The 20,951-nt window shown below is 43.3% G+C and overlaps 1 protein-coding gene across 1 annotated transcript in view; it reads right to left on the reverse strand.

Annotated features, from left to right (window-relative positions):
- ALKBH8 (alkB homolog 8, tRNA methyltransferase) overlaps positions 1-20,951 on the reverse strand; it is a 78,980-nt gene that overhangs the window by 19,181 nt on the left and 38,848 nt on the right. Inside the window, exons 8-10 of the mRNA XM_084632811.1 lie at positions 9,930-10,036; positions 5,567-5,718; positions 2,396-2,661 (exon numbers count right to left, since the gene is read on the reverse strand). Coding sequence (XP_084488937.1) covers positions 2,396-2,661; positions 5,567-5,718; positions 9,930-10,036 — 525 coding nt within the window. The remainder of the gene's footprint in view (positions 1-2,395; positions 2,662-5,566; positions 5,719-9,929; positions 10,037-20,951) is intronic.

Raw genomic sequence — 20,951 nt, forward strand, 5'->3', positions numbered from 1 at the left:
GCTCACCCTGGGTCAGTGATCCCATGGGGGTCAGAGGAAATGCTACAAAGACACACTGAAAGTGTATCTTAGGAAAACTGATGTGGACATCACTAGCTGGAAGGAGCAAGCCACTAACTGACCCCAACGGTGTGCATACATATCCGTGAGTGGAATACACAGAGGGACCATCACTTGAAGAACTTTTTCTCTCTAGTTAGATGTGGAGATTTTTCTTTCTGGAGAGCGCTCAGTCAGGAATGAAAGATTGCAATGTACTTGACATACCAGTGGACTAATAATTATTTTCAGGCTAGAGGGGTCAGGCATAAACATGCCTGCTTATAAATCAGTTCTTTCTGGCTTGTAACATCAGTAATGCAAACAGCTGTATTACAAACAGCTTATGTTTTATAGTGGAGTATAAATAGTAGGACAAACTCCTAGATAGATAAACAAGTCAGACTTTCATTATTATTAATGAAGGGAGGAGAGTGAGTGTGTGGGGATGTGCCAGAGGGTAGAAGATACAGTTGAGTGACAGAATACAGGAGATTAGTGAATGTTAGTGATGGGGGTGTCTTTGATGATGGGAAAAGAGAAAGGAATCGATAAGGAAGATGAGAGAAAGAACAGTGATTGAAGGGAGACAAAAAACTGCAAGAACACAATCACAACAATGAAAGGAGAAAGGTCAGAAGAAGAGAAAAAGGGGCGATGGAAAACTTATACACCACAAAAACTGGTAAGAAAGGAAAAGAGAAACAAGGAAGAAATGTTACACCAAGATTTATTGGGCAGAATGGACATTAAACGGGAACAGAAGCAATAACATGTAGGAGACCAAGTAGGCCAGATCGTTAGGTGGCATAAATCAGTGTAGCTCCATTGACTTCAATGGCTCTATGCCAATTTTAACCAATGAGGATCTGGCCCAGTATGTTTGGGTTTTTTAAATGACTACTGAATAGCATGCAAAATGTCAAAGGTTACATTAAATAAACTGATAAAGAATAAAACATGGATAGAAAAGATGAACAAGGAGACAGGAGAACCATGCTGCAGGAAGTTCACCTTGGGCAGAAAATTGCCTACAGCTGCCCCTATTATGCATGCCAGGCTGAAAGAGTTTGAATGATGCCCTTTTATTTTACACTTTTTTCCTTGTTTGTTTATTCTGAAACGTAGGCCCCAAATGTGCAAATGGGGTTTTAGACTACAAGCTCTTCATGGGGGTCTTGTCTTTGCTTCTTTCATGAGTACTTTGGCACATTAGAAATAAATACCACGGATAATAAAATCCACAGAAGGTGTGGTACCTACTGACTATAAATTATGCCCGTGTGTTAGCTTCTGTCTCTAGCAAAGTGCATCTGTGGAGAGATTTAGTGGATGTTACACACTACGGGGATCTCATGTCATACCCTGTTCCATCAGCAAGAGGCACTCTACTGCTATCTACTAGCATACGTGGGAACTGGATATTTTTATACAGATGCATCTCTCTGGCATATTTTTTAACAATTCTGCTTTTTGATATTTGTTAGATAAAGATGTATCACTTGCACAGAGTCAAATGCTCCCCTTCACTGTGTAATGTAGAAGGAAACAAAAGAGCATAAGGAAGGGGTGAAAGGTCACAAAAAACAAAGTGGGGGAGCATGGTGGCTTACTGGCAGCTCCCTTCATCCCTGAGAACTCACAGAAGCCCTCTTTGAGTGTGCTACGCAGCTGGGTTTTTGCGGGGAGAAGACGACTGGTGAGCACTTTACTTTACAGGCTCCCCTCAAAACTTGGTAGAGTTCTAATTGGAGGTTTGTGTTGAACTTGATACTCCTTGAATATCCACTTTCTTGTCTGTGGCTGCTTCTGAATACACTCAACATGTGTTTGTGTAGGGGTGAGGGTTGGTGTGCAGTCATGACGAGGACAGCCAATGGCAGCTCAGTTCCCAAGTAAGCCATGTTGCCAGAGAAAGAGGACCATGGTGCAGTATACAGAGGGCACACCTTGCAGATACACATTGGAGATCTTATTGGTACTGCAGTTTCAGAGACATGTCCCACATCCCTTCCACCCACCTTCCAAGTGGAAAATCTACTGGGACACCTGGAATTGTCTGACCATTTGCCCCTTTAGCAGGTTTTTCACAGCAGTGGTGAATACAGACCATTGTAATTATTCACTACAGTTTTCCACTATGACATACTTTGATTTGTAAACCAAAAAGAAAAGGCGACAAATGGAACGTGCAAACTTAGGACAATCGGTAATTGCTCTTTGGGGTTGGGAGCATCTTATAATTCCGTGTTTGTACAGTGCCTAGCCCAATGGGGTTCCAGTCCATGACTGGAGTCCTAGGTATCACAGTAACACAAATAACAATAAGAGAAGACAAATAACATCAGTGACTTACCATGTACAAGTCCTTGTTGATTCCGAGATATTTCCCATTTCCACAACCTATGTCAGCCACTATAGAGCCTTTTGGTAAAGTCCTAAGAAACTCAACAATTTGGGGCCACGGACTATGCCTGGTGCTGCTGAAGTGTGTTGCGATCTCTTCATACACCTTGTGTACGTACTCTTGTTCCAGCTTTGGGGCTTCTGTCTCACTGTCATGGAATGAGGGTGCTTCCTCTCTTTGATGGCCTTGCTGACTGTCACATACAGAAGGGTAAACTAGGGTACAGGAATAAAAAATCCAGATAGGAAACTTTTAACTTGTTGGTTACATTTACTTAATAGGAAAACAAACAAAAAAAAAAAAGAAAAATAAAAAATCCATTAAAACCGTAGAATATAATGAAGGCTTTGTAAAAGACATCTGTCAATATAGCTGAACTGCAGATCGAATTGTAAAAGTCTGAAAAACTTTAAAACAAACAGCCAATATATTAGTCAACGTACTAGCTTACTAGAAGCTTGTTGTAAAATGATCATCTGTCATGTTATCCAAGATTCCCACCAGCTTTTGCATCCAAAATGATACATTACCACTCGTGTCGAAGATCATGTGCTTACTGTCATAGAGCCTCTACTACAGCGTGTAAGTTTTAAAGGTGAAATTCACCACTGTACACACGGGCTACACCGTACACACCACTTAAATCCCTATTTTGAGGGCTTAAGTGATGCATATGTGTTGTGATGTCTTATATGGTCCCCGACACCATAGTATCTGAACACCTCACAGTCTTTAATGTATTTATCCTGACAACACCCCTATGAGATAAGGAAGTATTATTGTCCCCCTCCCTTTTTTTTTTTTAAACAGATGGGCAACTGAGGTACAGAGAGACTAAATTACTTGACTAGCCCAAGGTCATAGGCAAGTCTGTGGTGAAGAAGAGAATTTAATCTAGGTATCTGAAGTCCAAGGAGAGTGCCCTCACCATTGGACCATGTCTTGGCCTTTCCCTTAATTTCACCCAATAAGGAGTATGGGCTTCAAGCCTCTAGAAAGCATCAATTTGGTATTTTTAGATGGCAGCCTCCCATCAGGATCTTCCGACATTCATTTATCTTACTTTTCATGTCTGGCCAGATCAGCCCCAAAATAGAACCTGACTAGAGTCAAGCTGATTAGGAGCAATCATGTTATTTTTTTAGGAACTGTCCCAGATGGAGATGTCATTAGAGGAGATTTTGGAACAAACTGATAAATTAAACAGTAATAAGTCACAAGGACCAGACGGGATTCACCCAAGAGTTCTGAAGGAACTCAAATGTGAAATTGCAGAACTACTAACTGTGGTATGTAACCTATCATTTAAATCAGCTTCTGTACCAGATGACTAGAGGATAGCTACTGTCATGCCATGTTTTTAAAAGGCTCCAGAGGCGATCCTGGCAATTACAGGCCAGTAAGCTTAACTTCAGTACCAGGCAAATTGGTTGAAACTGCAGTAAAGAATAGAATTATCAGACACATAGATGAACACATTTTATTGGGGTAGAGTCAACATGGTTTTTGTAAAGGGAAATCATGCCTCACCGATCTACTAGAATTATTTGAGGGGTTCAACAAACATGTGGACAAGGGGAATCCAGTGGATATAATGTACTTAGATTTTCAGAAAGCCTTTGACGAAGTCCCTCACCAAAGGCTCTTAAGCAAAGTAAGCTGTCATGGGATCAGAGGGAAGGTCCCCTTATGGATCAGTAACTGGTTAAAATATAGGAAACAAAGGGTAGGAATAAAAGGTCAGTTTTCAGAATGGAGAGAGATAAATAGTGGTGTCCTGCAGGGGTCTGTACAAGGACCAGTACTATTCAACATATTCATAAATGATCTGGATAAAGGGGTAAACAATGAGGTGGCAAAATTTGCAGATAATACAAAACTACTCAAGATTGTAGACTGCTTTGGATGTAACTAAGACTTACAAAGGGATCTCAAAAACTGGGTTACTGGGCAACAAAATGGCAGATGAAATTCAATGTTGATAAATGCAAAATAATGCACATTTGAAAACATAATCCCAACTATACATATAAAATGGTGGGATCTAAATTAGTTGTTACCACTCAAGAAAGATTTTGGAGTCACTGTCGATAATTCTCTGAAAACATCTTCTCAGTGTGCAGCAGCAGTCAAAAAAGCTAACAGAATGTTGTGAATCATTAGGAAAGGGATAGATGATAAGACAGAAAATATCACATTGCCTCTACATAAATTCATGGTTCGCTCACATCTTGAATATTGTCATCCCATCTCAAAAAAATATATTGGAAATGGAAAAGGTCAACAAAAATTATTATGGATATGGAACAGTTTTCATATGAGGCGAGATTAATAAGACTGGGACTTTCCAGCTTGGAAAAAAGATGACTAAGGGGGATATGATAGAAGTCTATAAAATCATGACTGGTGTGGAGAAAGTAAATAAGAAAGTGTTATTTACTCTTTCTCACAACACAAGAACCAGGGTTCACCAAATGAAATTAATAGGCAGCAGGTTTAAAATAAACAAAAGAAAGTATTTCTTCACACAACACACAGTCAACCTGTGGAACTATTTGCCAGAGGATGTTGTGAAGGCCAAGACTATAACGGGGGTCAAAAAAGAACTAGATAAGTTCATGGAGGATAGGTCCCTCAATGGTTATTAGCCAGGATGGGCAGGGATACAAAATCATACTTTGAAGTGTCCCTAGCCTCTGTTTGCTAGAAGCTGGGAATGGGTGACAGGAGATGGATCAATTGATGATTACCTGTTCTGTTCATTCCCTCTGGGATACCTGGCACTGGCCACTGTCAGAAGACAGAATACAGGGCTAGATGGGCCATTAGTCTGACCCAGTATGGCCATTCTTATGTTAGACAAAATTCTCCTGCTGTGGAGATGTATGTGGGAAAAAGTATCCATTCACTGATACTGTATCATATTGCTTTTAAGAGGAAACAGTGCCCAATAAGCTTTGTTCTGTGGCTTTGTTCTAAGGAAAATGCAAGCTTTGAATGTGAAGACTGTTCATAGAAATTATATCAAAACATTCATTATATAAGATTTCAAATAACTGTGCTTAAGGGTCCGATAAAAGGACAACACACAGGATTCAATGATCAACCCAAAACACTTACTGCAATTGCAAGGGCTTCGCCTCACTTTCCTAAAAGTAAACGATGTCCTTGTTCCCCTCCTGTTTAATGTCAAATCTCCAACATCAGGAGTGACTGATCCAACTTTCTGTCGCTCAGATGCATGAACAATATCAAACTTTCGAGGCGTGATCCTAATACAAAATAAAGTGATTATTTAATCTGCACTGGGCAAACTGCTCATTGTGACAGATGGAGCAATTTCCAGCCATATCCTTGAGAGACCTCATTGAATTTAATTTAAGTAGCTTTGGGGTCCATTGTACTAAATGAATGGTTTATGATTATTGTGAGCTAGGATTGTATGTACCCTCTTGAGGGGCAGGTGAATGCAAATTCCCTGCTTCCAGCTATGCAAAAACCCAGCCTTTTGAAGCAATACCCTGAGGAGTCCAATGTCTGATTTCTTTCTCATGGAATCTGAAGCTCAGAGGCCCAAGCTGAACAAAGGAAAGATTGCACTATTCACGAGTGTGCTAATTCTCAGCTAAGGCTGATATGAACTTGTAACCACAGGAAAACCCCCTTGTGGGGTTTGAAGACTGACTCCTACCAGAGCCCTTGTTAGAGTTGACTTCTGGTAAGTGACTTCTGTTCAGTGACTTCTGGTAAGCTTATGTATGTTCTTTTATTGTTTTTTATGTTTTTCTGTCATACGTTTACCTTCAGAATAAATGTGCTTGCTTATAAAGAGCTGACTGGTAACTTAACCATGGCAATTACACTGTTTATAGCCTTCAAAGAGAAAGCAACGTGCAGGCACTGGCCTGTGTAGGCAGTATGGCTTGCTGGGAATACCAAAGGGTAGGCAGGGAACTATGCGGCCTGGAAGAACTCTGGTCTGGAGGGAGAGAGACACGGGTCTCTGCCCAGGAGAGGAGACAGTTGGGGAGCTGGAAGCCCAGAGTGGGTACCTGTGAGGGATCATGGAGGGGGAATACAGGTGCAGTGACCTTGAACTATAACACTCATAACTAAGGCTGCGTGTCTGTCACTGAAATCACTGATTCTGTGACTTCTGCAGAAGCCAGTGCAGCCCCTGGGCCAGCCACACTGACGGCTGCTAGGGCAATATGTATGTGGGAGGGGGCTCAGGGCTGGGGCAGGGCGTTGGAGTGTGGGGCGGTGCTTACCTCGGGGGTGGGGGGCTCCCCAGAAGCAGACAGTACATCCCTGTAGTTGCCCCTCCTGGGGGCACCGCTACCACAGCTCCCATTGGCTGCGATTCCCCACCAATTGGACCAGCGGAGCTGGAGCTTGTGGCAGGGTCAGCATGTGGAGGCCTCCTGGCCCTCCCTCTCCCTAGGAGCTGCAGGGACATACCAGCCACTTCCAGGTAGCTGCGCAGAGCTGGGTAGGAAGCCTGCCAGCCCCGCCAACCCTCCCCACACCCAGCACCAGCAAGGGTTCCGGGCCATGCGCCGCCGCCCGGTCCCCTCCCCTCCAGCACCAGCGAGGGTCCCACGCCACCTCACCAGCACCCACAGAGACCCCAGACCACCCCCCCATAGAGCACCCACAACACCCTGGCCCAAGTTTTATTTAGGGGTAAATAGTACAAGTCATGGACAGGTCACGGGCCATGGATTTTTGTTTAGTGCCCGTGACCTGCCTGTGACTTTTATTAAAAATACCCGTGACTAAAACGTAGTCTTACTTATAACTAATTATATTTTTAGAGGGCAATTCTTAAACAGATCCTGCTACAAACTTTATTCCAACATACTATTTAACGCGCTCTTGCTTCTCTAATTACAAATATGCAACATGCAATCCACGAGCATTACACATGCTATATAGAGTGGTCTCCATTAAGGGGGCAGGATTTCCAACAGTTACCACACAGCGATATCTGAGATACCTCAGCTACCCTCATACTTGAGTATCTGAGATGCCTCCAGTACTACTGGGTGGCAGCTGTGAGCAAGTCTTTCCTGCATGAAGGCAACTCGCTGTTCTGGCACCACAGCGGCCTCTGGTGGGCAAAAGGCAGAACTGCAGCACTTCTTAGGCAAAACGTATTTTATGCAGGAAAATACAAAATTATGCGGGACAGACGAATTTTCTCATCCGCAGATGCGCAGAATTCCACCAGGAGTACCTCTTGCTTATCAATGTACACAGTCTCCCCTATCAGTATGTTCAATGAAGTGGCCTCTTGTATCCTTCCACAGAGAGAAAACTAGGGGGCCCTGCCTGAAAACCAGAATGCAGCAAATTAACTCCCTGTCTGCATCTTCCACAGATCTAGAAAGGAGTTATGAGACAGGGCTGGGAATAGAAGACTTAATAAGGCAGTCCAGGGACACCTGGAATCTATAGAGAAGCAGCTACCTGTAAGCCAGAAGGGAGGAGCCTCTGAGAATGCACAGCTCCAACTGCATGGCCAGCTTATGTACGTCAGCCTAGGTCCATTGAAGTCACCGCTATTGTGGGGTCATGTGGTGGCCCATTGTACCAACTTACGCATTTGTATTCAACCAAAAAAAATACCCATTGGAACCAAAATGAAAAACCCAGAAGGAAGTGCAAGACTAATTGTATTGACAAGGCAAAATGAGTACTTTGTCCTCCATATCTCCTTTCCGATATTGTCTAATTTGTTTCTTAACCCTATGCTGCTCTCAGAAACAAGAAATGACACTTTTCCCTACGTACAATGTTAATAGGATTAAATGAAGCCTCTGATTTCCCTGGCCTCCAAGTACATGCAATGAAAACATTTCCAGAATGATTTCAAAATTGAACCTCTTGCTCTCAGTAATTTGATTTGTAAGAAGTAGATAAAAAGCAATACAGATGATCTTAAATACATCATGATTAGTTATATTTGCAAATGAAGTGACTACATTTGCTTCCATAGCAATTATCTAATTTTGTAGAGACTGCAATTGCATGCTTCACTGGTAGGCTACACACCACACCAAATGTCTGTCTAGTTGTGTCTACTCTCCTTAGTTTCTTTACTATGAAGCACCAACTGTTAAAAGTGTCCATTTTAGACACAAAGGGCCAGATCCTCATATGGTGCAAACGGACATTGCTCTATTGATTACAACAAGTGGCATTTGAGAGCAAAGAAACTAATGGGAGCAAACACAACTAGAAAGATATATGAGGTGGGTGTTTTGCCTCCTAAGCATATGCTGAAATCAATGAAGCTATGCCAATTTGCATAAGCTGAGGATCTGGCCCACAAATGCCTTTTCAAAAAATATATGTGGCTCCCTTTGAAAATGTAGGACAAAGCATTTTTAGGAAAGGTGAATAAAAGCCTGGCCAGGAATTACTGCCTCAAGGAGAAAAAGTCCTGGGATCCCTGGTTTGAATCTGTCCCAAGTCCGTGGACCTAGAAGACACTGATCATCTGAAGACGTGTGAAATGAACTGGCGATCTCAGTCTGGTTCTTAGTTGACATGTGTCCATAGCACAAAATCCACCACAACTGGCATCCTTGTTGGAAGTCTCAGCAATAAGGAGAGGGAGCTGACATGGTAAGTGAACTGTATTCTTAACCCTGGCTAGAGATAATCCCTGCAGAGGAAGGTTGAGAGAGGACAGTGCAAGAAGCTCATATTACATGTTGGATCTATTCTGTCAATAAAGAAAGGGCTTTACTGCCCAGAGCATTCAGTATGATGGACTAGGGAGACAAATGAGCTGATCCCATATGCCTATTTCTATGTTCCCAAGTTCCTGTCATACTTGTTTCCCAGTTGTGCATGATTTTAACAGTTTGTCTTTAACCTCTATAATAAATAACACCTCAAGATGTATTCATCAGGAAATCCCTACTGCAGGAACCGCACTTTGTTAAGGCCACTTTGTGCTGTATAAGCAGTCCAAAAGTGGCCATAACCCAATTGGACACAGCTGGTAGAAGGGCCCAATCCCTGTGCGGACAGAGGTGGGTCCACAGCCTCCTGAACCAAACCCCTCTCCCACCCAAACCCAGGCATAGGGAAGGGGAGGGAGATGTGTCAGGGGTCAGGCATGGGTTGGACAAGGTGGGGTGTAAACTGGAGTTCTATTATACCCAATCCTTCACCAGCATAAGGTCCCTGAGCAATCTTATGCCAGTGGTGAAAGTCAGGGCTACCCCTTTGCAGCTGTGAATCAGGAAGCAGCAAATGATTTCCTATAGTCCCCTGCTTTTTCACTTGGTCTGAGCACACTTTGAATAGAGGGGAGAATCGTGGCCTGTATATTTAATGATAACATTAACATCAAGTCAATTTCCTTCAGAACAGATTTAAATATAGTACATTAAGTGGCGAAAAAAAGTTCTAGCCACCTCCCACTTTATGTAAGTAATGCAGTCATTATAGGAGTTTCCGCACTTACCCATGAGTCCACAGATATCTAGATTCTCCAGTCATCACCAGTAAACTCCGTTGAGGAAGCATAACCGCCACTGTACGGCCATCTGGGTGCTTAAAATCCATCACAATCTAAAAACAAAGACAAAATCCTTCAGAATTATTAGTACTTATGCAGCCCCCTGTAAGGGCATGGCACCTGCAGACAAACAAAGCATGCTGGGCCAGATCTTCAGCCAGTGTGAACTGGTGTACCTCCATGGAACAGCCACTTCTTTCTTGAGAAGCAAGGGCTTCAAGTTCTCCCCACAGCCCTTAACATCTCCACCCTTCACTACTGCTAACTTCAAGCATTCAGAAGTCTGAGGCAGGCCCAAAAAACATGAGATTTGTTTTTGTTTTTTTAAGTCTCCAAACTTTAAAAAATTAATTCTTTCTATCGTAGGTACTTATATGGCCCCCTTCACTGCAGCATCTGAGCATCTCACAGTCTTTAAAATATTTATCCTCACAACACCCCTATGAGGTAGGAAGTGGTATTATCCCCTGTGGAAGTATAACATTGTATAAGTATAACGTTGTATAAGGGGACATGCTGGATACATTGTATATGAGAGGGCATGCCAAAACATGTTACAAAGTATCTGAGGGAGCACACGTAGGGACAGTTAGCTTTTGAATGGAGAAGCAATTAAGATAGAGCCAGCACGTCTAAGAAGCAAGCATCAGAATGGAAGGTGTGAAGGGCAATTAGTTAAGTTAACTGGAAGCTGTTAAAGGAGATTGTTAAGGGTGGCAGGTAATTGAAGATACTTGACTGGTCTCAGGGATCTCGAAGGGTGGTGACTAAAATCTTTTTCTTCTTTTGTCTGTAACTTCTCTGTAACTTGTTCTCCAAAAAACTGTATAAATTAAGAGACACAAGCCCCTCTCGGGGGGCTCACTTCTAAATGTATTAGCAGAGCAGCTTTGCTAATAAAACAGAGTGGTCTGATAAATTGTGAGTCTGAGTCAAACTTTGACACCCCATTTTACAGATAGGAAACTGAGGCAAAGAAACACTAAGAGACTTGCCAAAGGGCATATACAAGAAGTCTGTGGCAGAGTAGGGAATTGAACCCACGTCTCCCAAGTTCCAGACTAAAGCCCTAACCACTGGGACATCCCTTCCTCATTTAATTTACCTTCTGGTCTCTGAACAATTAAGGTGTACTCAGGTCAGATTTTCAAGTTTAACCCTTAAGGTTGTGGATAAGAGGCTTTTTCCCCCCTACTAAAAGCTAAGATTCCACAAAATCAAGCAACTCCAAGACTGGGGCACCAAATATCATGAAATTTGAAATAAAATAATGAGATTTGGCAACACTGTTTTGTTCCTGGCTGCCTACTCCCTGGATTTGTTGGTACACATTTTCCAAACTGGGGAAGTCCCTGATGAGGAAGACAAGGAGCAGGGCAGATAGATGGCCCTTAAACAAACTAGTTAAGGGAAGACTTACCCTGAAAGAAAGGAGGACCAAAACATATGAGAGGCAATGTCTCCAATTATGCTGGAGACGAGTGTCATGCACTGGACAGTGCTGCCACCTCATTTGTAACCTATCAAGTGTGTGATTTTTTTTAAAAAAGAACTTTTTATAGTATGTTGAATCCAAACAAATTGAGCTGTGTCCAGCCTATGGATGTACAGAAGTTTAGTAAAGATGAAATGGTACAGTGATCAGTCATTTAGCTGAGAAAGAAAGAAATGTGAGACAGGGAATCTCATATGTATGCTCTTCTTCAAATGCTGCAATTAACAATTGAAATAGTTTTCTTTAAAATACATCATCACCAGTGAACACTGGGAAAATCTATAATGGCATTTAAATACATAGGAAGAGCTCACTGTTGTTCATGTTGTGGTAGCACCCGCCATCAAGGCACCACTGTCCAAGGGTTGTAGGAACACATACAATGACATGGTCCCTCCCCTGAAGAATTTACAATCTAAGCTGAGACAAGAAACGATGAGTTTAACAAACCATAGCGTTGAAAGCGGAGGGAGGAGGAGGGTAATAGGAATAAGCTTACATGGCTACAGGTCACCTGTGTTGCACTGTTCGATGGTTCTGAACCATAACTATACATATAACTAAATAGCAACCCCCACCTGCCCCCACCCTCACACTTATCAATTGGCAGTTTCCTGTAGGCATCATGGGAGAAGTGTGTCGTGCGCAGGAAGAGGCCATTGGCTTTGTATGGGGAGGTAATTCCAGGGATAAAGGGTGGCATGAAGTGGACACATGGAGTGTTAAGGCTGCTCTCACTGGCAGAGCAAAGAGGGGCAGGAAGGACTAGCTAAAGGATAAAAGCAGAGAAGCAGGGACGGGCAGACTTGTGAAGGGCCTTAAGGGGGGGAATAAGAAGCTTTAACTAGCTGAAAAAGGCATGGGGCGGGGCAGGATAAAACACCTGAGATGACACACTGAGAACGACAGACAAGGCAGAGGATCTTGGGAGCTGTGTTTTGAGTTAACTGGATGGGGCATGTGGATGTTAGGAGGCGAGAGAGAATAGGTAGTCAAGGCAGGAGAACATGAAGAACTGGATGAGAGAGTTTTAGCTGCCAGGACAATGAGCGAAAGCTGCATTTTAGGATTGGTCTACAAGCAAACTTGCAGTGAAATCAGTTTTAGTTCACTCCTTTGTTGTTATTGGTTTTTATCGACTGAAGCAAAATCGAAATAGGACCCTTTCAATCTGGAGTAAGAGTACCCACATGCTGGTGTGCACCAAAATAACAAAAGGTGTGAACTGAAACCAATTCAGTCATTTCAGTGTAAGTCTGTGTGTAGTCCAGCCCTCAGAGACGCTGCGGAGGAAGCAGCAGCAGAAACTGGACAAAGCAAAGGATAGGGCCCAGTTTGCAGGCCTGAATAACAAAGAGGATGGCAACGTTGCTGACAGAAGGAAAAGGGCAGGGTTTTGACAGAAGATCAAGAGTTCCATTGGGCCATGTTAAGTATAAGATGACAGAGTCACCCAGGAAGAGATGACAGAGAGATGGTCTGAGATGAAATTTGCACTTGCTTAAAGCTCAAGTCATCAGGTCCTGTGCGGAGAACTTAACAGGGATGGGGCAGAATCCGCCTCCAAAACCACAGGCAGGACACAGAGCTGCAGCACCGCCCTGCTATTGCTTCTATTTCAGCCTATGCACTGGAACCATGGCTTTGGTTCCTCATGCCTCTCATGTGAGGATACTGGGCCATGGGATCAGCATACATGTGGATCCAGTAGCCTCTCCCTGTACTCCTTGCTCATCAGCTTATTCAGGCCTGGCATTGAGGCCCCTGCATGGCTGCTCTATTTCCGCTCACTCCCTTCTCTGTGGAGGGAAAATGTGAGACTATTTAATAGCATAGAAGCCTTGTGGGGCTCTCCCCTTCTGACTGAATTACACCCTTATTGCATATAGCCAGTGCCCATTCCAGAATGGATTAACCAGTTACATTTCAAGAGTTACTGATAAAAGATTAATTTACTTGGCAAAGAACAATTATACTAAATGTACATACCGACAGTAAGGGCAGGAGTTGTCTCTGGCTGAGAACTGGGGACTGGAAGTCAGGACACTGGCTTTCTTTGGGACATTGGGCATGTTACTTAATCTCACTGGGCCTGATTCTCACTGCCACAGCATTGTAAAGTGGCCTTAGGATAAATGGGAATCTGGCCCTCCTTGCCTCTGTTTACTCATCTGTACAATGGGTAGAATATTCACATACTCCACAGGCATGTTGGGAGACACAGTCAATTATTGTTTGTGAAAGCAACTGGAGATCCTCAGATGAAAACCCCTCTCAAAACGTATTTATTAACAATAAAAGCTTAGTATTGGATGCACCTAGAGCAAATAATAATTTGACTTTTTTTGTCTCAGCAACATATCTGAGGGTCAGACTAAGAGCCAAAATTTAGGAACACACTATGAACATCTGAGAGAAGTGACTGTAATTCCTGTTAGTGTTTCTTTTTTCCTCCTAGAATCATCAGACCTGAAGACTTAAAAACCGAAACAACATAATTTCTGCCACTCTTAGACTCTAGTACAGTAAAGAACATTTGACCCTGCTGAGTTTTTGATGACTTCTCTCCTCGTCTCTGAAAGAAATATTGCTGACTGAAGTAGATAATATTCCCATACTTGTGTGTGTTGTTTATTCTATCAGAACATTCAGTTGTTACAGTCAGACACATAAAAAGGAAAGATTAAGTCATTTGGTCCTCTTTTTAATTCACTAAGGACTCACAATCAATAAAGCTACTCTGCCACCACTGAATCAATCTGCCTCATGACAGCTCTGCTACACAGGAGCTATTTCCAATTACTATTTTTGTTTTTTACCCATTATCTTTATTCTCTGAGGTGGCAAAGTCAATAAAGATCAAATTTTCAGCTAGCCCATGCTGCCTCACTGGGGGTGGCAGCTGATGATAAAAATTCTGGATGCTTTGATCTTATACACCCTTTACAATCTTTTCTATGGAAAAAAAAATGTCTCTCCACACACCAAAAATCTGAAAGATGCGTAAGTTGCTAATAGTTCCCCTTATAGAGGTAAATACCACATCATGATCCTGGGTTATTTAAGGGATAATGTTCATGATGATGGAGTAAATGAATCAGTAAACAGCTTTCAAAGATGGCTAAACATCAAAGCAAAGCAGACGCCTACATCCTGAACACTTTTCCTATTACATAAAATATAGCAAAATTCAAAGAAAGAAAAAGAAAAAGAGAAAAAGAGATAAAATAAAAAAAAGAGTACGAGAATTCTGTGCTGCCTCTGAGTTGACGTTGTATTTCATGAAAGGCAAGGAGGACAGAAGTGAAAAATTGTCCAGGACTCTAGAAAGGGAGTCGTTGTCCAGAGGTGGATAAGGAATGATGCAACTGGACTTACATAATGGCAAAAAGGACTTCACTCTTGGCTGTGAAGGACTAACTTTCCATTTTTCTGGGATTTGACTCTGGTGTAATTCATATTCAATATTAATCTAAAACTTTATGGCAAGGATGGTTTAGTGGCTAAAACACTGGGCTGGAAGTCAGACAATATGGAATATTATTCCAGGCTCTGTCACTGATTTGCTGTGTGAAATAGGGTAAGCCACAGATAGGTGTCGACTTCTTCTGGAGCCGGGGGGTGCTCAACCCACCTCTGCCCTAGCCCTGCCCCAACTCCACCCCTGCCCCGCCCCTGCACTGTCCCCTTCCAATCCCTTCCCCAAAGTCCCTGCCCCAACTCCACCCCTCCCTGCCCCTATTTGACTCCTTCCCCAAATCCACACCCCAGCCCCGCCTCTTCTCTGCCTCCTCCCCTGAGCATTCCATGTTCCCGCTCCTCCCCCCAAGTGCTTGCTACAGGTATTTGGCAGCAGCAATGCTGGGAGGGAGGGAGGGAGAAGCGGAGACGCAGTGCGCTGGGAGGCAGAGGAGGTGAGGCCGGGGGGGGCGGGGAGCTTGGCTGTCAGTGGACGCAGAGCACAGAGTCGGCGCCTATGAAGCCACATAACCTCTCTGTGCCTCAGTTTCTCAAAATGTAAAACAATGCCTACCTCATAAGGCTCCTGTGAAACTAAATGACCCAATCCTGCAAATAAGTCTGCCTGAACAGACACCCTGTGCCCACACAACGCTCCAGGGAAATAATGGGATTCCATGTGAGTGCTGGAGTCTCTCTTCACAGAGTCACTCAAAAGATTGATGCCTAAAATATTACTGTTGGTACTGTGCTTTGTGATTAAATGCAAAGAGCACATTAAATGTCAGCTTACACAAGTTCTCAGCACCAGAATTCTGAGTAGCACTAGAATATAGTGGGGGGAACAGGGGGAGAGAGGTGTCATTTCACCAAAATAATCTACTCATTTAAATTATATCAGATCTAGAAAAACATGTTATCTAATCTATCCAGGTATTTATGGTGCACACATGACCACAGAATCTGAATGTGCTCTGAAATATGAAACTATGACGAAGTTGATATGCCTCCTCACTTCTCACCCTCAAAATCTCAGGACACACACACAAAATCAGACAAACACTTTATCTGATTTATGCCAGAACATATTAACAACTTAGATACTATGCTGATGGGAGTCAGATAAGTAACAGATTTTCTTTCACCAAAAACTGTGTTCAGTTTTCCCTCAAAACGTATAACATTCTTTTGATACTTTGCTTCATCTATCAGTCACAATGTGTTGCTTATACTACCCTGTTTTGTTAACCCGTCTTCTTAAATGTAGTCCATTATACTGATTTTCAAACCATTAATTATCGTCTCAAATACATTATTGGCATCATTTCATTTGTTTCTTTTCAGGATCTTATACAGCCAGTATCTGCTTGATAACCATAAGAAAGGCAGCATAGCTAATGATCAGGGCAGGATACTATGATCCTGGACTCTGTGCCCAGCAAATGACTCAGTGAGACAGATTCTCTGTCTGCTCGGCTCCCTTTGCATGATTCGGGTGGTGCCAGGGGAATGGAAGGCAGCTGCAACTTCCCCACGGGGGGTTCCTATTGAATGCTCCGTCTGTGCGCAGCTAGCAGATGGGTCCTTGGGAGTGGTTACGAGCTGCTGCAGCTGGGCCTAATGCAGAACTGCCCAGAGGAACAGGCAGCTGCATTGATCTCCCTCACCGCCCCCACTCTGCTGCGCTCTGTGGTATCCGACTGCAGCAGTGAATACTGGCCACTGGCCTTGGGCTAGTCACTTTATTTCGCAGGGCCTCAGTATTCCTCATCTGTAGCATGAGCATCAACACTCCTTCCTTTCTTCAAAGGCATACTGCATGACTGAACTCACTCATGTTGGTAATGCGCTTTGAGAGGTTTGGCTGGAAGGTGAGGTAGAAGTTCAGAGTATTAGTATATTCCTAATCTCTGAAGTCACTTCCATCAGATGGTCTGCCATTGCAATAGCCCATGTTTCTGCAGTCCTTCCTAATGTGTTTGCTTGCCATTCACCAATCATTCATCCTCTCCAAACTTCCACATCATTAGTAGGCTACTAAAAAACAAACCATCCAACCAATCACACACCACCTCTGCAATGCTAAAGACTCTCACTATCTCTCCTTCCAAGGCTCTTATTTCTTCAGCATGCAGGAATGTAATTCGTCAGGCCCTCCTGCTTTCTCAGCTTCCCAATTACATAAGCGGCTCCCTGTGCTAAGCCTCAAAGCATCTGATGTTAGAATTTTGTACCTGTAGTGGAGAGGTAAATCATTTCATTGGCTCGCTCTCTCCTTCGCCACAGTTATAACCTAATCCCCTCTGGAAAGTGTGATCCAGCCCCAGAATGTGACCTTCAGCTCCTTCGGTCATTACTGAAACAAAGATACAGTCAGGTTCTCAGCAGTATCTAGTTTATTACATTTCACTAACTTCCCACTCTCACCCTTTAATGAAGGGCCTCTCTAACTGCGCTTGGCCACTTGCTTTCTGAGTACTAAAAGTTTAACGGCTTAGTTTTCAATTTATTTCTTCTACTGACCTAGCTTTTCTTAGCAATATTTTACCACTTGAAGGCAGTGGTCCCCAAACTGTGGGGCACAACCCCTGGGGAGGAGGGGTGCGGAGGAACACTGAGGGGTGGGATGCAGTGGGGCCTGGATCAGCCCCCACAGGGGGTGCAGAGAGAGCTCCATCCAGCCCCGCTCCGCCCCCAGCCCAGCTCTGGCCCCAGCCCCAGCCCCACTCCGCCTTTTTTTCCTTGCAAAAATTACTGCCTGCCCAATGTGTCCGAATGTGTGTGTGTGTATTAAGAGAAAACATGCCCAACACCTGTTAGCTGCCATCTTACTGTCTACAAAATGTACGCAAATATATCCATCTTTGCTGTAACCTTGTCCTCACCCCACCCATCTGGTTGTCCACCTCCCGAACCTTGTTATAATTCTAATTTGTGCATTTTCTGGGCAAGGACTGTCTTTTTGTTTTTAGTAATTTGTACAGCACCAGTACACTGGGCCCCCGACTAGGTCCTACAGGCAATTTAAGGAATAATAATTAAACTGACAATAACACTGGACAAAGAATGTGGTGAATGGGCCTTGGTGGGTTCAGAAAATGCTGCCAAACCTGAAGCAACAGGTAGCCTGGGGCATGTGAGGAACCACCCCCGCACCACGGATAGGATGAAATACTAATTTGTTGTTTACTGCTACTGCACCACTGCCATGTGGTATCTGCTATAACAGCATGAGAGTGAGGACGTCCCCTCTGCTTTATGGCCCTGGCTAGAGCATACTGAAGATTCATCCTCCTCCCAGTTAGTCGGAAAACTGAGTCCCCTCTCTCCACAAAGACAGCTCTGGAAACATTCCCTATCTTCCCCACCTCTGTGAGTCTGAATCTCCTGCCCTCCGCACATTAGCATAGGAATCAGAGGTAGCTGGGGGAAAGGAATGAATTTTGGGCCTTGTAAACAAGGGGTCCAGTTGGATTGATTCCCAGGAGAGCAAAGATTTGTTCTGCCTGCCCTGTCTTAACTGCAACCCCATCCCCTGGCACTGTTCTAGCCACACCACCATGTTCCCAGTACGTTGCATCTGAAACTCCCACTCAGTAAACTGCATAGTACTCAATGTCCATACCTCAGCCGGACAAAAGGCTAAACTGACCTCGCCCGGATTTGAACCTGTGGTTGTAAAGAGATTAACACTTCTCTGACTCCAGCTCGTAATGGCCCCGCAGGAGCTGTTTCAAAAGGTGTGTATTACCAGAGCACAAGTCACACACACACTTTCCTGACCCTCACATGCCCCTTCCAAGAGATGGGTGGGATAGCATCTAGGGATACCCCTAGGCAACAGGAATCACCAAGCGGCCTGGTAGGGCAGCCTTATGTCCTCTTTGTGCTGCAGCATTGAGCAGTGGGAACATATCGGGGGCCCAGAATCTGGCCCTATATATACAAAAACAGTTACACCACACAAAAGTAAAGTCATTCCTTAGCAACCAAAATCACATGCCTTACAGAGACCATAAAAATAATGAAAGCCATCTTCTTGGCCAATGTTGTCTCACAGGGCAGCGAAGTATAATTTAAACACAGCATGACTTTCTTTGAAATAGATTTCTTTAAATTTATTTGGGGAGATTGCTTTATCCACTTCCTGCCATAGCTGTGCTCTTCTCCACGTCTCAAAAACTACCATAGATGCATGAAAAGTCGTGAAATGTAACATTTTAAATAGGTAAAAGAAAAATCCATAACTGCTAGGCAGCTGGTATGCTGAGACCACTGGATATCATGCTGACCAATACTGTTTCATTGCTTCCTTGAACTATTCTCGTCAGACTATCTCTATTTTCTTCTGCCTTATACTTTGCTTTATCCACCTGTTGTCTATATTGTTACACTTAGATTACAAACTCTTTGGGGCAGGGACTGTGCCTTTGTTATATGTTTGCACAGTGCCTAACACAATGGGGCCCCGGCCACTAGGCTATACCATAATACAAACAGTAATAAATCATCCTTTATTCCATAGGTGAAATCTTAGCCGCACCGAAGTCAAAAACTCCCTCTGACTTCAAATGGGGAGAAGATTTTATCCTATATATTTATCTAGAAATCAAAATAAAAGTGTTGACAGCCAAAGAAAGAACAGCTTATCAATGCGGAATTCAATTATATGAATTCAAAGAAATTTGAACCCAATTTCTAGATACATTTGGATAAAAAAGTTGAGATACTCAAAGAATGGCAGATGTCCATTTCACCTAGCCCCCTTCCTTCCCTCCTCTCCTATTCATGTATTATCTTCTATTTTATTACCGTAACCCCCACTCTAATGTGCTACGTCTATGTAGTATTTTCTGGTCTCACAGTTTTGATGAGCTGTAAAACTGCATGATTCTATCGGAAATTGTGGGAAGCATTTGGAAATACATACAAGCTGTACGTCATTTACCTTTTTGTACTTTTCATTGTCTATTTCTTTATGACAATCAATAAGAAAAATCACCAAAAAAAACAGAGATAAAGAGACCTATAACAAAGACATACATAATGTATAAAACCATGTTCATCTCCAACAGAATCAATGCTCTCCACAGAGTTCTCCTGACCTACCCACTCTAAAATCCCCAGCCCTGCAGTGAAAGATTGGATGAATAGATAAGCTGTATCCATACCAGCATTAATGGTTGGTGTATTGAAAAAAACAGCGTGTGTGTGACCTTGTAAGCAGCAGGGAACCCTTCCCACTGCTGTGGTATGACCAGATTTTCTAAGTAAAAACTGGGGTATCAAGGGGAAGATGAGGAGCAGCTGCCTTGGGAGGGCACTGGTAGTGGGGGCGGAGATAAAATGGTAGAAAGCAGACAAGGAACAGGGAAGGAAGGGTGCTCATTCTTCTCTCCCCTACCACCCATTCTCTCAGCCTCACAATCAACCCCTGGCTCCTTCCAACAATTCCTCTTCCCTCATCAAAAGGACAAGAGCTCTAGTCAAATTCCCCACATGCTGGAGCAATGGGCTTCCGTAGGCTCATCAACCTCCCTTGTTACTGGGAATCCACACCTAACTCCCCACACCTCTCCCTGGGCTCAGAACCCCTTCCCATCCTGTGACTCTGAACACAGGTTTAATAGCTCCAGCTGGAGTGCACTTCAAAAAGGAACTGGCATATAACTAACACACACACACAGTCAGAGCTTCATCAAAGTCAATGGAGCTCTGATATTTTAAACCAGCTGAGGATATACCCGTAAAAGTCTAAACACTGCTGAAACAGACCCCAATTACGAAAATGGACACAGAAGATACTGTAGCATGCAAACTGCTCAGCTTTAAAAAGACAGTGCAAAGGCAGATCGATTTTATACTCCATTTGCTACAATGTGTTCAGATCGTATCAAAGACCAATTTAAATTCATGAGAGGCAATATGCCATGCTATGGGCTTAACAAATTAAGCTTGTTTCTTTTCTTAAAGACTAATTGTGACTGGTTCTAATTTTATCCTATGGTGGCTTT

The sequence above is a fragment of the Lepidochelys olivacea genome (assembly GCF_965140295.1).
Source record: "Lepidochelys olivacea isolate rLepOli2 genome assembly, chromosome: 1".
NCBI lineage: Eukaryota > Metazoa > Chordata > Testudines > Cheloniidae > Lepidochelys > Lepidochelys olivacea.